Here is a 15,050-nt window from a genome sequence, read left to right as displayed (position 1 = left end):
TTTCACACTGTTTACTCAAATAAGTGCTATCATTAGGTTTAACTCAATCTGCATATTTTTTCCTTATAAATTACTAACACCATATAAGGAGCCTTTCCTGGGAACCTGGCAAATTTGCAAGGTATACTACCCCCTGCTGGTGCCCTTCCTTCTGCACTGGCATAATGGCAAGTGTTATCACTTCTGTCTGATGCACCCTTCTCTTTCGCTGGGCACTAATCCCTGCCCGGTGTCAATCTTCAATGCCCACAGTCTCTTTGATTAAAGGGCTACCCATTACAACATTAATAATAAAATTCACATTTAATCTAGGCAACACTAATGAATAATAAAGCACTATTTGGGAAACACATAACAAATGCTATTATTTTAAGTGCCGCATTTGTTTTGATTTTGCAGTGGTACACACTCTACATATACAGTAATGCATTAAAGCAAAGGCTTATTATTTGGCTTATTATTTTACCTGAATGTTTTTTGCCTTTTCCATTATGAGAAAAGCTGCATTTTATACTGACATGCATATTCTTATTTGTTAATCTCCATTTAGGCAGAATAGAAGCATTTCTGGATTCATACCAAATTCTCAGATAAATTATAATAATTTTAGCAAAGGTGTCTGCTCTGCCATATTTATATATTATATCCTGGCAAAGGTTAATTCCTGTCTTTCCCAATATCATCTGGGATAAGTTTCAGGTCTCTGTGACACTATAGTAGGGGCCACTATACAGATGGATGGATGGATGGATGGATGGATGGATGGATGGATAAATAAATGCACATTAAATTAATGAATAAATAATGCATACTGGAATGATTGCTCATGAGACACAATAGCTAGTACTAGAGGCTTAAAAACAATAATTAGACTCCAGTCCCTCTGACTGCTTATGCCGAAATAAAATATAGTCATTAAATTAACCATCAATTAGCAATGGATTTGATGGAAAGTAATTTTTTCTGTTCCTTTGATGTCTGTTTATACTTTTTTCTTTTTTTATTCCTTGATGCTCCATGTGTCATAAGGCTAGGATTCAGTGCAGATCCTTAATTATGTTGGAACTAATTAAACCTGTAACAAATTACATGATGTAATTGCACTTTTAAAAAATTGTATATAATACATCTTGACAGTACAGGGCAATTGCTCTTGAATGTAATTACATTGTAATTAATACATCGTATACTAAAGAGAACATCAGTATGACATAAAAATAATCAAACAGAACTCTCAAAGAAAATCAGCTTCATAGTTTGGCCTGTTTAGCACATTAACCATAGCTCTGTGCAAAGATTCAGTTTGAGGTTGAAACAAGGTGATACACACCTTGTAGGAAACAATTTCAAGACTGAGAAATATGTGAACATATAAGGAATTGGTTAGTGAGAAGAAGAAGCAGAATATGCTCTTCTGTTTTCAAATGCCACCGTAAAATCTTATTTTCTGGCTCACCTTTTCTAGCTATTTTTTATTTATCTGAATTTGATAGTTCCTTCCAAGGTCTTTGTATTTTCAAATATGCAGTGTTGTTAAAGACTGGAAATGGAAGCTCAATAGGAGAATGTCTCTGAGTCCGACACTAGTGGTAGTGTTAAACAATGCAACAGAGAAAGGGGAAAGCAAAAGTGAGAAACACAAGAAATAATAGCAGCTACCTAGAGCAAAACTGGGCACTGAAAAATGCTGGGAGAGCTCCAGTATGTGCTGATAACTGGAAGGGAGGCCATCTGCTTGGGACTTTCTACAAATGTCATTGTACAAAATAACTCCCTATTTGTGGCTCTAAGTTTGATCACTCTACTTTAGTTAATGGATTAGAATAAACTGGACCATCAATGCATGGGCTGGAGCTTTACTTCTCCCAAAGTATAATTTATTTTGTTAAAAGAATAAAAAAAAGAATCAAAAATTATGCAGAAACCCAAGAAAACCAATGAGTAAATGGAAATGTATGCCAGAACAGATTCATTTACAAATTAAATTGACTGTAGAATGCCCTGCTTATTACGGAAAACCCTCTTATTTTTCATCCAGTTGTGTTCCTTAGTGTTGAAATAAGAGCATTTTATATTGGAATCGATCAAAATTGCAGGCGGTATGATGCCTCTCCTCTTTATGTAGCACACATTGTGCGAAAAGAACCTGCAGCAGTATCCTCTCCATATCCTACAAATCTCCTTCCAGTAATAAACTGTGAACAATGCAGTTTTGGGATACATTTTATTTGGAAAATCAACAAACTGAAGGAAAAAAACAACAGGCTTTGTTTTCTCTGACCTATTTCTAAGAAAAATCTGGTAATCTGGACTGACACATCTGTCCAGTCTTAGTTCTTGTTGCATACAGTAATAACAGATGACAAAAAACACAATTCTGCCCGAGTCTGACCTTGTTTCACTTTGGAGTAATGGTTGTCAAAGTCTGTACAAAGTACATGAAGTACAAAGTCCTGCTTTTCACAATCAACTCCTTTATTTGCTTGGCTCTATTCTACAAAGAATAAAGTGTTCATACTGAGGGAAATGAGCCCACAACCCCAACATTAAACAGCAATCCTGCCTGGTCCTACCTTAAGATGTTACAAACCCTTACCATCTGTGCCAGCCGCATGCCCACTGTTCCCCTCATCCTCTCCAATAGTGGCCTCTTTTCTCTCTTTCATGTCCTTTGGTTACCATTAGCCTTTACTGTCCTTGGATAGAGGGTGTTTTAAACACCAAGCTAATGTTACCTCTGAAGTCAGAGGTAACTTCTATAGTTGTCATTGAATAAGTTTCCTCCTGGCAAATTCTACAACCCTGAGCATATAAGGACAAAACCAGGGAACAACCAACTTCTATTTTCAGCTGGTACTTAGTACAATAGCCCTCAACCAGGTGTTCCTGCTTGTATAGTAGGAGACACTGGACCAGTTACTTTATTGTGGCAACAAGGAGTCACTAATCGTGAGTACTCCTGGTGCTTCACCTGCATGTATAACAACACTGCCATCCTTGGGACTTTGCTAATCCCTGTCTTCACCTTCACATACATTTTATTAATTATCTCCACTGACACAAAATGAAGATTCATAACAAGACTGATAGAGGAACATCAGCCTTCTAAAGCCTAACACACACCCTTGGGTGGTCCAGTATTCTGACACCAGCCTATTGGGGTCACACAGCATGATTGACAGCTGTCACACACGTACGCATGGGAGGCAGCTAAAGGGCTTGAGTAAGGGCAGTTCTGAGGTATACCGGGATGTGGCAGAGTGCACAGACTCTTTTTCTCCCTTCCCTGTAGACCAAGCATGGGAGATTCCACCTGGCTCTCTTGATGTCACATCTGGGACCGAGCCTATGGAAGGAGACCTTGCCGGCTCCGGCCCCTGTGATGTCACGCCCGGGCTTGAACCAATGGCTGATGACCATCATGAGCCCGACCCATATGATCTCACTTCCTGTCTTCCCCTTTAAAAGCCTGCACCTTTTCCCTATTCCCTCAGTTCTGTTTTGGACTCGGTTTTGTGCACAGCAGTGCTGTATTTATTTATGCAACTTTGCAGCCAGGAAACCAATTATACGGGTGGCTGCCCCAAACCTTTTCATGACTCTGTGTCGAGTTTCTGACACAGCATACACAGGACAAGATGTTTATGCATATAGTACACAATGAGTTTGCTCTCTCTCTCACCTGATCCTGTAAAGACATGACAGGATTATTTTTGGTTGTATTGATGTGCAGGACATGGAATCTGTTCTTCACACACAGGTCATAGGCAATATTGGTAAAGGATGTGCTGGCAGTTTTTGGAACCCGGTTATAAATGATGATTACGTCGTCACTTTCATCTAAAGAGCTGTCCCTGCTTCCATCCATCGTATGCCGCTGTTCAATCTCTCGTACCTCATGCCTGGCTATGGCCCTCTCTGTTGGGAGTAAAATGAAAAATTCAGTAAACATAAAACATTTGTGGGAGAAGCAAAACTATTTCAAGCATGTCAAGGCAATCAATATAACTAAGATACTGGTACTTGTCTAACTATTTTCTTTTAACCAAACAAAAATAATATATCATATAAAGAATGGGTATGAGAGCACATATAAAGCCGATTTACAGTAATGCTGGTCTATTAAAGGAAAACCTCAGCAGAAGAATGAATGATACAATTACGGCAAGCAATTAATTATTTATAGCATTTGGGCCAAGTGAATCTCAATGTTAAATGTTTGCCTTTATACAAAAAAAAAAAAATCTCCCAGAACCATCACAACATTCTGGCAGATGAATAGCTGCAGTACCATTTTAATGTTTTATTGTGTAACAGGAATAATTTTAGTGAAAAGCCAAGCAAAATGACACCTTTTATTGGCTAACTAAAAAGATTACAATATGCAAGCTTTCGAGGCAACTCAGGCCCCTTCTTCAGGCAAGATGTACTAGGAATAATTTTAAAATTGTTATTATTCATGAATTAAATCATCTATGACTAAAAATGACAATACACAGCTTGTTTCAGATATCAAATATCTCTTTTTCTACTCGTCTCATACTGCTGGAACTATTTAAACTTTGTACGTATTTTTTATAAATACTGGCATGTAATATTAATCTATATCGCATTAGAAAATCAAAGCAAAAACAAAAGCAACTGTACATTCTTGTCTGTTCATTTCATACCATTTAGTTTCAATTAGCTTTTTTTTTTTTATGAACCCCATGGTAAATAGATTGGCAGGTCTCCTACCACCTACAACACACACATTCACATTATTTGCTTAACGGTAGTGGGTGGAGCTAATTCCAACACATATTTTTCAAATATAAAAATTCAAATCCTCCGTTTTGTTCCAGCTCCTTACTTCATATTCTAAAGATGAAACCTCTCTATACAGCTAGACTACAATACCATTACTGATACTACAACAACATTATCCATAATGAAAATTCATTCTAAAATTCAGTTAACACAATTTAGGGTTGTAGAGGCTATTATGAAAATACCTTACTAAATAAATTTACTTAAACCTGCACACACACTACAACAAATAAAACACATGTTGCCCTAGAATGGCAAGCATTATTATTAAAGACTTCAGTCATCATGCTAAACCATTTATTTCTTTGTTATGTTCAAGAAATTGGTTGCAGACCTTTAGGACATGCACTACAAGACTGAAGGACAGCTTTAACCACAGGTCATAAGGGTACACAACAGCCACACAGAATGTCAAATGCACGACTGTGTCTTGTTTATATACTAGGGGGCTTCGCTCGCCAACCCCCAGGCCTGAGCTACATGCCAGCCACTTTGCGTCTCTGCCGCTCACGTATGTTCATTTCACTTTCACCAAACAACAAATCTTTTAATTCACACAAATAGGCCTCTTCATTGGGAAGAAATGCTACTTTTCCCTGATGGCAACACGAATTAGACTATCTACAAGTCTCTGACTTAAAGTTTAAAAATAAACAATATCTACATACTTCTGTCATATCACCTGTGTCCATGTATTTGATCTTTTTTTGCTGTTCTGTTATTTCACCGAGTAATAATTTCCATTTGTTAGTGCTAATGCGGCCTTTACTATCAATTTTTTGAGATGGTTGTAAATGTTTGAGAGGAGGGTGGGACTTGTCAAAATCTCTTGGCAAAAAATCTCATCTTGCGGAACCTGAAATTATCTCTCGCGGGAGTTTAAATAATCTCAAGAGAAAATCTCGTCCCAGGATTTCCTTTTATAATAGAGAGATATGTAGAACTCAATGCATGAAACTACTGTCTTTTCTTCTGCAAACTATTGGTAACACAAGTAAAAACTGAACTGTACACATGATGATGAACTTGAACATCAAGTAAAAAAAGACGATCCTGTAACCTATGCATTTCTTAGTTTCCACCATATCTTTACTGATTAAGAAATTAGCATGAATATCAGTGAATTTGATTCAAGTCTATATATAGACATTTTACTTCTTTTAGTCTAACTCACCCTGAAAAACCAAGAAATGCCAACAAGCATCTCATATACAACTAGAGTGAATGAAAATATCCATTCTCTATTCAATAGCAAATTAAACTCTTGGATAAAATTTTATCACTCAAAATAGAAAGAAACAGCAAAGCATATAGTAATTATAGGCAACTGTTATTATATTACTGCTGGTATAAGAAAACAGGACACACACTGCAACTGAAAATAGCCAAGTTAATGCTTTCCTAGTTGAAGAATGAATAAAGATGAGTAATGTAACTTGTAATTAAAGGTCAAAACTAGAACATGTTGAGCAAGATCAAACTTAAGGCAGATAGCTTGGCCTTGTGAAGGTTCTTGTAGATTTTACCAATGCAATACCATAAATGGTATCTAGCCACACTTGAGACAGCCTTTCAAAATGGTTCTTCTATGGTACAGATTATTGACGGTCACCTAATAATTCATTCATTAATCCATTTTCAAAGTTACAGTGGAACCTCAGTTCACAAACGTCTCGGTACACGTACAAATCGGTTTACGACCAAAAAGTTCGCCAAACTTTTGCCTTGGTTCACGACCACACACTCGGTATACGAACAAGCCAGTTTCCCTTTCGGTTTGTACATGTTCAGTCTCTCCCTGTGCATTTCCTGTGCAGTGAGCAAGAGAGAGTGCGAGAGAGCACGCGACACATACACACACACAGGCAGCGCGAGAGAGAGACAGACGCGCACACACAGGCAGCGTAAGACAGAGAGCCACGCACACACACAGGCAGCACGAGAGAGACAGAGGCACACACACACAGGCAGCGCGAGAGACAGAGCTGGATGCATAAGGTAGGAAGGCAGTTAAAGAATGCACTGGGCTTGATTTTGTTTTCACTTCTGTTTACAGCGATTGGTTATTGGTTATAGTGCATTGTTGCAATGTTTCTTTACTTGGTGGTTTACTAAATTACGGATTTTTTCAAAAGTTCATTTTTTTCCCTGTGCTTAAAACTCATTTTAAAAAAAAAGTGTTTTTAGCCAGCGGTTGGTAGCGCTATAGCGCAAACTATTGCAATGTTAGTTTTCTCTGTTGTTCAAGGTTTTCTCAGTGTTATTCAATGTTTTTACATTTAGTTTACTATTACGCTGTCAATTCTATGGTTTAATTAACTATATTTGTGCTTAAAAACTTAAAAAATATATATATTTACATACAGTTTGTATGGTCTGGAACGGATTAATTGTATTTACATACAATCCTATAGGGGAAATTGCTTCGGTTCACGACCAAATCGGTTTATGACCAGAGTTTTGGAATGAATTATGGTCGTGAACTGAGGTTCCACTGTACTTAATCCATTTCACAGTATCTGGGACAACAATCTATCCCTACAGCATTGGTTAAAATGAACCAACCTTGGTAAGAGCACCAATGCATCACAGGGTTCATTCATGTACACAACTACGTTTATACTGGGCTAATTTTGATTAAATATCTCAAAATATTTAGCCCTGGCATTTGCAGTAGCTAGAAACATAGTGCTTTTCTGTGAGTAGTTCCATTTAAATGACAGTTCATTGAGTTAGCTGTCCCTGGATGGGCTCGGAGTCCAGTACAGAACACATAATCAATATCATCAGGAGTCACTGTATTATAATCAATGCAAGCCCGGCCTATCATACTATAGAAAGCAACAGCTTAATTTCCCTGAAAAGTCTATCAAAGAGTGGTGTTAGAATTCATACTATGTACATGTACTGTACATGGAGCATTGACAATATTATAGGAATTAGCCAGCCATGCGTCATTGCCACTGTTGTAAGTGGCAGCTGTTATCACTAATACCTGTTGTGATCCCAGAAAGTAGGTGGCAGGCGGATCACTCAAAAGCATCTCCAAAAAATTAGAATCATGTTGCTATACAGGTGATGCAGAATCACCCTTTTGACACTCTACCCTTTCATTAGGTCAGGGGGTTAGAATTGTGCAGTAAAATATTGTCCTGTTAATACTGTGAACAAAATTTAGGGTATAGAAGCCAGAAAGACCACATATTTGAAAACTTTCATGTTTAAGCGAATCTGCCACTGTTCTCGGTTGGGAGTGTTCAATGAATTGGACCTGCTGAGCAGAATTATTTTCACACTTGAACAGCTGCACCTGTTGGGTAGCTCATTACTGTTAGTTTGAAAAAGAAGTGGGGTTGGGGGGGGGGAGAGAGTGAAAAGAAAACCAACATAGATCTGAGCCGCAGCTGGGAGCTGTAATCATTAAGACAGATGTTAATGACACAACTAGCAAACCAAATAAAACCTGGAGCTGTCTAACATCTCTGAAAGCTTGCATTCTCAGATGACAAATGAGAAAAAAAAACAAAAAACAAAAGGCTGGTCACCTGAAAGACATGCATTCAAAAACGGTTGCAAAAATCTTTCAACAGCACTAATATTGCTAATGCAAATGATGCTGGTTCCAAACAAAGGAATAAAGAACTGGTGAAATATAGTCGGAATAAATCTTTAGAGCAGCACTCAACAGTGCTCAAATGTTCAATCTTATTATAATTGAAAATGCAAAATGATCCACTACTAATAGACAGAGAAGGAAGCATATCTGAGGTGTCACTTCACACTTTGTTTTCAGCTCAGAATTGAACTGCTATTTATATCTTGATTTTATTTCACTGACAATGATGCTGGTCAGTATGATATGTAAACTCTAATTGCAAGAGACACTTGAAGGGTAACAAATATCATATTAATCAAATTTAACACTGGAAACATTAAAATGAACGGCACCCTGACATTATATAGCATATGCTAAAAGCATATATTTGTTTTTTGGGGAAACATACAGTGATGCAAATAGATATTTGATTATTTTAACCAGTGACAATTTCTGAAGGGGGCTAAAACAATGTGATTCTTAGGTGCAACTATTCTCTTATTGGGTCATATTGCTTTTACTAGGGTATAACCAGTAGGAGAATTCAGCTGGGGTCCAGCCACACATTCTATAAAACAAAAGGATAAATAAATAATGACTGCATGAGATAAGCACTTGAGGAAGTCATGCTGTTCCACAGCAGGTAGCCATGATGGTTAACTATGCTTGCTCCCTAGGTTACTGCTATCTGTGGTCCCTTTTGTTTGGAGTTTGAAGGTTTGGTAAATTTGTGACTCTAATTTGAGTGAACGTGGCTTTGGGCCCTGTGATGAACTGGCATTCAATCCATGGTTGGTTCCTATCATACACTGGATATGGTGAGGATATAGTCAGGTTATCCATGACCCTGATTTGGTATAAACTGGCCAATAAAATAGATGGATGTAACCTAACAAAGTCAAAATTATTTTCAGGGCACACTGATCAACTCATGCCCACATTCATTTCCTTAACCATCAAGGTTACCGTGCAGCCTTATCAGATTGAATTACATTCCTGGCTTTGACGACATTTCATAGTTTATTTTCTATTGCAATGTTCCTAAAAATCAACATTACAAGGGAATTTTAAAAGATAAAAGTTTAAGGGCATCAAAGAAGTCATCATTTATTTTAATTCAAGCATAACTTAAACCCAATTAAACGTTTACTGGCAATAACTGTGCTTTACAAAAGCTAACAATGGAAAAAAGAAGAACTGGGGACTTGTATACAGTAATTGCGTAAATATACTGTAATCTTACATACTGAAATTAAGATGTACTCAACACAACAGTGGCAGAGAGGGTTAAAAAGAAAAAAAATAAAACACATGAAAAAGAGGCCCTACAGATAAATATCTATTAAAGTGGTTTCATTAGCACCTAAAGCAAGTTGTTTGTCATCAGTGTTCATTTGTACTTGAGTCTAATTGGGGTATGAGAGATAAAAATAAAGAGTGACCCAGTGGGAAGTCACAATACTGTAAGTAAAGCTGAGCTAAAGCAATATGCATGCTGTAAGCTGTTAAGTATCAGGTGCCATTACTGTGCACAAGGAAGTGTGAGAGACAGAGTAAGGATAACATCTCTAACATGTCTGTGGGCCTAATTAATGTGCTAAAAGGTTTTACCCTTGCCATAGTTAATACAAAATGAACAAATATGTTCATGTTATAATTTCATCCTAAGGATTTATATTATACATGCAAAAACAGGTCTTTAACCTTCTTTCCTTTTTTGTGTGGAAATAACCTTTTACCCCCATCCCCAATATACATATCAAATACCATAAATACAAACACAAAATATTTCAGTCAAACAGCCATACCATACTGTAATGCTGATTTGCAATTCAGCTATCTACTGTATATTCATAACCTTTTATTTTTTTTTTCTATTTTAGGGGTTTCCAGAAGTACTCATTGGGTGCCAATTAGGAATCGAACCTGTATGGGATGTACTTCTATCACTCCTACCAGGCTAATTTAGAGTTACCATCAGCTTAATGTGCATGTGTTTGTGAAGAACGAAGAAATGAGTGTACCTGGAGAAAAAAGCTTGAAGACACAGGCAGTGTGTGCAAATGCCATACAGAAAGTGACAAGACAGAATTTAACTTGGAAGCCACGAGACAGCAGCTCTTGTACTGTCAAGCTGCCTATATGGAGTATAAAATAATGAAAAATACACTCTTACTAAAAAGATTCATAGTGTGAAACAGACATGTGCATTTTAACCATATTAATGAGACAGCTTCTAAAGCATTTATACAGATTTTCCTTTCATCAGTCAGCCTTCATTTTCACAAAGAGCAGTATCATGACAACACACAAATATAATACTATGTAATATAAAGTAAAAGGTCAGAAAGGAAACAAATTATCTGTGACCACAGTATTAATGTTATACTTTTCAGAGGATATGCACTGAAGGATGGCGGATGTCAGATATAGCAAAAATAAATATTGCCAGCCTTTTCAGCAACTCCTGCGAAGAAATGTGGGGTACTTACAATATTCTCATTAGCAGGAATCTGCAGGCGAAGTTCATTGCCTCAGGGGATGACAAGATGGGTCGATTCATTTATTTATGTGCAAAGCTGGAAGGACAGATGATCATGATGGCGTGTATTCAGTCACCCACCCACTCTGCATCAAGGATCTTTCTTATGCAATATAGGCTGTCTGTGCATTAACTTACTCAGATACAATAAGTGCTTTCCTTACTCTAACGGTTCTGTGAAGACTCTGGTATATTAAACAGCTTTCATCTTATACTGCATATATATTCATCAGCCAGGGAATAGTCTTTCATTTCTTCACACCATAAATACCAGTCCCAAATAGATTATACTTTATCTATCAATTATATAGCATATTTTATATCTGTCTATCTATCTGCCATGGCACTGGGGAGTGGTGACATGTTGCAAATTGGTTAGACATCTAAGTAAGAACTTCACTGTACTCTGTACACAAGACAATACTACTATGACTTCTACTTATTTATTTCCCATGCACTGGTCCAACTTATTTGAGATTCCTTCCTTCCATTCTCAGGCCAATCTAACAACAACAACACTGGTCTTAAAACCCTTCATTCTGACATGCAAACACATATCAGCAGGTGGAAATTCAAATTATTTCTGTTAAATAACAAATATGTTTGTGATCAGTTACCCACAAGTCTAAATAAATGTTTGGTAATAAAAACTGTCTCTACGGACATTCAGGGATCCTCTGGGAACCTACAAAGGGTTTCATTAGAAATTTTACATCTTAATCATTGAAAAACTGAAAAGACAGCTGGAATGCAGCTTCCACATCACATAAAAGTCATGACCTCATGTAATGAATATTAAAGTTAAAATTCCAAGTATTATGACGGAGGCAAATGCACTCATGTTACAAAAATCAGAATTTCACGGCTCATTACACCACCTTTGGGGCTAAACCCAGTAAGTTCTTGAGCCTCTGCATCCATTAAAATTATATCAGGTTCAAACACAATGCAAATTTAAAAAGTTTTTAAATCACTCTGCAATTTTTATTCATCTCGGATTGTTCATCTTTACTATACTTCTTGAATTTACCCCATATCTCAGATGAGAAAGCTTTGCATTTGGTTGCTCCTATTACCTCGGTCTCAAATTGAGACACAGTGTGTAGAACCGTAACCTGCCAGAAAGATACGTAGGACTACTGTCTTGAAGAACTAAATATGATGGAAAATAAGCTTGTAAGATGTACAACATTTAACAGACAACTACAGCAAAAACATAACCAAGCATTTAAATATTTCCAGTGTTTAGTTTACATTTGCATTCTAGCTGCAGAATTCTGCATATGCTATGTAAGTATTTTGCTTGAAGCACCAAAGAGTAAACCACTACAATAATCAAGCCGAAAGGTGACTAAGGTACCTGAACGTTTGAAAGGCAAGATCAGTAAATGAAGGTTCAATTCACAAAAATGTTACTTGCCTGAAAGAAAGCAGACATGGAAGACATTCTTAACATGAGTCTAATATAATAACTTGGAATCTAAGATGACAACCAAGTTCTTGACTCCTGAAGAAGGAGAGATGGTGCAACCATTATTATCAATGCTAAGAGCATCAGAACCTATAAACAACACCTGTCTTACTCAACCAGCGAGGCAGAGGTAAGCTTTGTGTGAACAGGAATCTTAGAATCTTCTGCAGAGAAATGAATTTCCAGTCCATACTGCCTTATAATCTCACAAAGAGGGAAAAAAATAAATAATAAAAAGTAATTGGCTAAAAACTGAGCCATATGGAAAACCTTATTTCACAGAGATAGGTGTGGATTTGTAGATGATGATTATATACCGAAATTGCTGCCTGCAGGTTAAAAAGTACTAAAATCATGCCAAGGCTACATCTGTAAGTGCTAAATAAGGCTCGAGAGGCTGAATGTACAAAGAGTGGAGCACTGCGTCAAAGGCTGCTGAAAGATCCAGGAGCTGATGTGAAGCATTGATAGCTTTTATAAAGCAAGTGGGTGGGTGAGATACTCAGATAACTTATGAATTACCTAAGCAAACATGCTTGACAGACAGAATAGTTTTTTTCTCTTTTCCTAAACTTTTTTTTTGTTCATGTTTTTTATATCAGCTAATATGTTTACTTGAAATATACGGCAATCTTTATGCCTACACCATATTTAGCTCCGTTTCTTACTCCACACATTTCAGAATAATTTACTTGGGGGTTCAGAATGTTTTTTTTTTTTTTAATTTTACTAGATACTGCAAATCACAATATTGAAACTTATGTCAACAGGATAGGCAGTCAAGTTTCACTAATTTGCTATAATTATCTAATCAGCCCAATTAAAGATAGCTAAACTGTCTCATTAGAAATAATTCCCAAAAGAATAACTCTCTATTCATCAAATCAGATGACTGCCAAAAGTGTGAGGAACTTCACAGGTCTAATAAATCTGTAATCACAGAAACAAAACTCACAATGCAGCACAATTCAGAATTTAAAACACAGACTTGCCTTGAAGAGTTGTATGAGTTTATCTACCGCTACAGAGATTCTGCTGCTAAAGAAACTTGGAAGCCATGGTGGAATTTCATAACGTAAAGGTGCTGCCACACTCTTATTCTTGTGACAATGACCTTTCCTTGACAATATACAGTAGTATTTGTAAGCAACCAGCTTAGAGGCGGCCTTACTCACTTAAAGTCACTTTTTATTATTCTTAGTTCCACTTTAAATTTACCAAACTAGTCATTCTGTTTGTCTTCCTTTTCACAAGTATGTTAGAAATCACTGGCATGTTTGCTTAAACAACAGTTTATTCATACATTAAACACACTGCATATAAATTTTTATGCTACTGCTTTTTTTGCAAAAAAGAGAACGTGCTTTACCAAAAGGATCCAATACACTACAATTTAGCTCACAACATCTACAAAACTAGCAGCTAAACAGGATGTTCTGTAACAACATTTTGCTCCAACAACAGAACCTGGGAGTTTATTTATTTATAAAGGTACATGATGCAGGAACCTGAAGGAAGGGCTTAAACAAGAGCTTTTCTGAATGTATCTATAATTACATGGCTCAGTACTCATCAATGAGAAAATAAATATTATACTAGAGGATAATAAGAATATTCAAAACAATATTTCTAAAAATTAGGAGTACTGTTAATCCCAAATGGTCACAGCAGCTTATAAGAAAACAAAGCAAACTTAAACTTTTCCCATTTTTATTTCCAATTTATTTATAAATATTGCTTTTTCTTGGGGGTGGAGGGATTGGGGACTATCATAAAATCCTTCACTAAGTAAACCAGAATACAACACACAAAGAGGACTGTGTAACAGAGCATTTGGGAACACTTTTTTTTACTCTTGTAAAATGTAGAAGATTTCAGGTAGGCATGGAAGAGCTATGTTTTGTTGAAAATTTTCTTTTACTGCACCCATGCATACAGAAAATGAAGGGAATGGAAGGAAACCCCATATTTAGAACATTTATTTCATATCAAGCTTCTAAACAAGCCCTTGGTCCCCCAGGACCACCACTCTAATTCTTCCTTATTGCTTGTTAGCTTGCTTTAATTTACTCCCACATTCAACTAGGACTTTGTAATATTTTACTGTTAATCCATTTTGGGATTAATTTTGGGGATATTGGGATTATCTGGTATATAATAGAAGGATGGCAGGGCTTCTTCATACATGACGGTATACATATTACTCTATATTTGCAGAGGCAAAAGACTGGCAAAACTTCCAGAGAAGAAATATAATAACTGTAAGAGCAACATGGATTAATGACAATCACAAAGACATGATTCTTGTAGCAGCAAAAAAAAAAAAACAGACCCATTTCTAGAAATGACATTTGTACAAATCTACATCACGATCTCTCCTTAATATTAAATACATCTGCTAGAAAGGGGAATGCGCGATTACAAATAACATTGTTAAGAGCAGTGGAATCTACTGATGGACTGACCATGCTAACAAATATTGAGTCTGCACAAACTTCCATAGATGAAGTTTACTGCAATTTTTCCCCCCTTCTGTTATGAAATCCATTCAGCCATTTAAGCAGGAACCTTTGAACTTGACACTAAACTCAAAGCAAGTCCACTTATAGAATGTTTGTTCACACAAAACCATT

General features: G+C 36.6%; 1 protein-coding gene across 2 annotated transcripts in view; it reads right to left on the bottom strand.

The window, feature by feature from the left end:
- The window catches only part of LOC114659136 (heparan sulfate 2-O-sulfotransferase 1), a 377,317-nt gene that overhangs the window by 30,139 nt on the left and 332,128 nt on the right, over window positions 1-15,050 (bottom strand). For both annotated transcript variants that reach the window (XM_028811399.2, XM_028811400.2), the window contains one exon: window positions 3,683-3,918. In XM_028811399.2, the coding sequence (XP_028667232.1) occupies window positions 3,683-3,918 (236 nt within the window). The remainder of the gene's footprint in view (window positions 1-3,682; window positions 3,919-15,050) is intronic.

This window comes from Erpetoichthys calabaricus, chromosome 10, assembly GCF_900747795.2.
Source record: "Erpetoichthys calabaricus chromosome 10, fErpCal1.3, whole genome shotgun sequence".
Lineage (NCBI taxonomy): Eukaryota > Metazoa > Chordata > Cladistia > Polypteriformes > Polypteridae > Erpetoichthys > Erpetoichthys calabaricus.
Note: the sequence above shows the minus strand (reverse complement) of the source record. Positions and strands in the feature narration are given on the sequence as shown.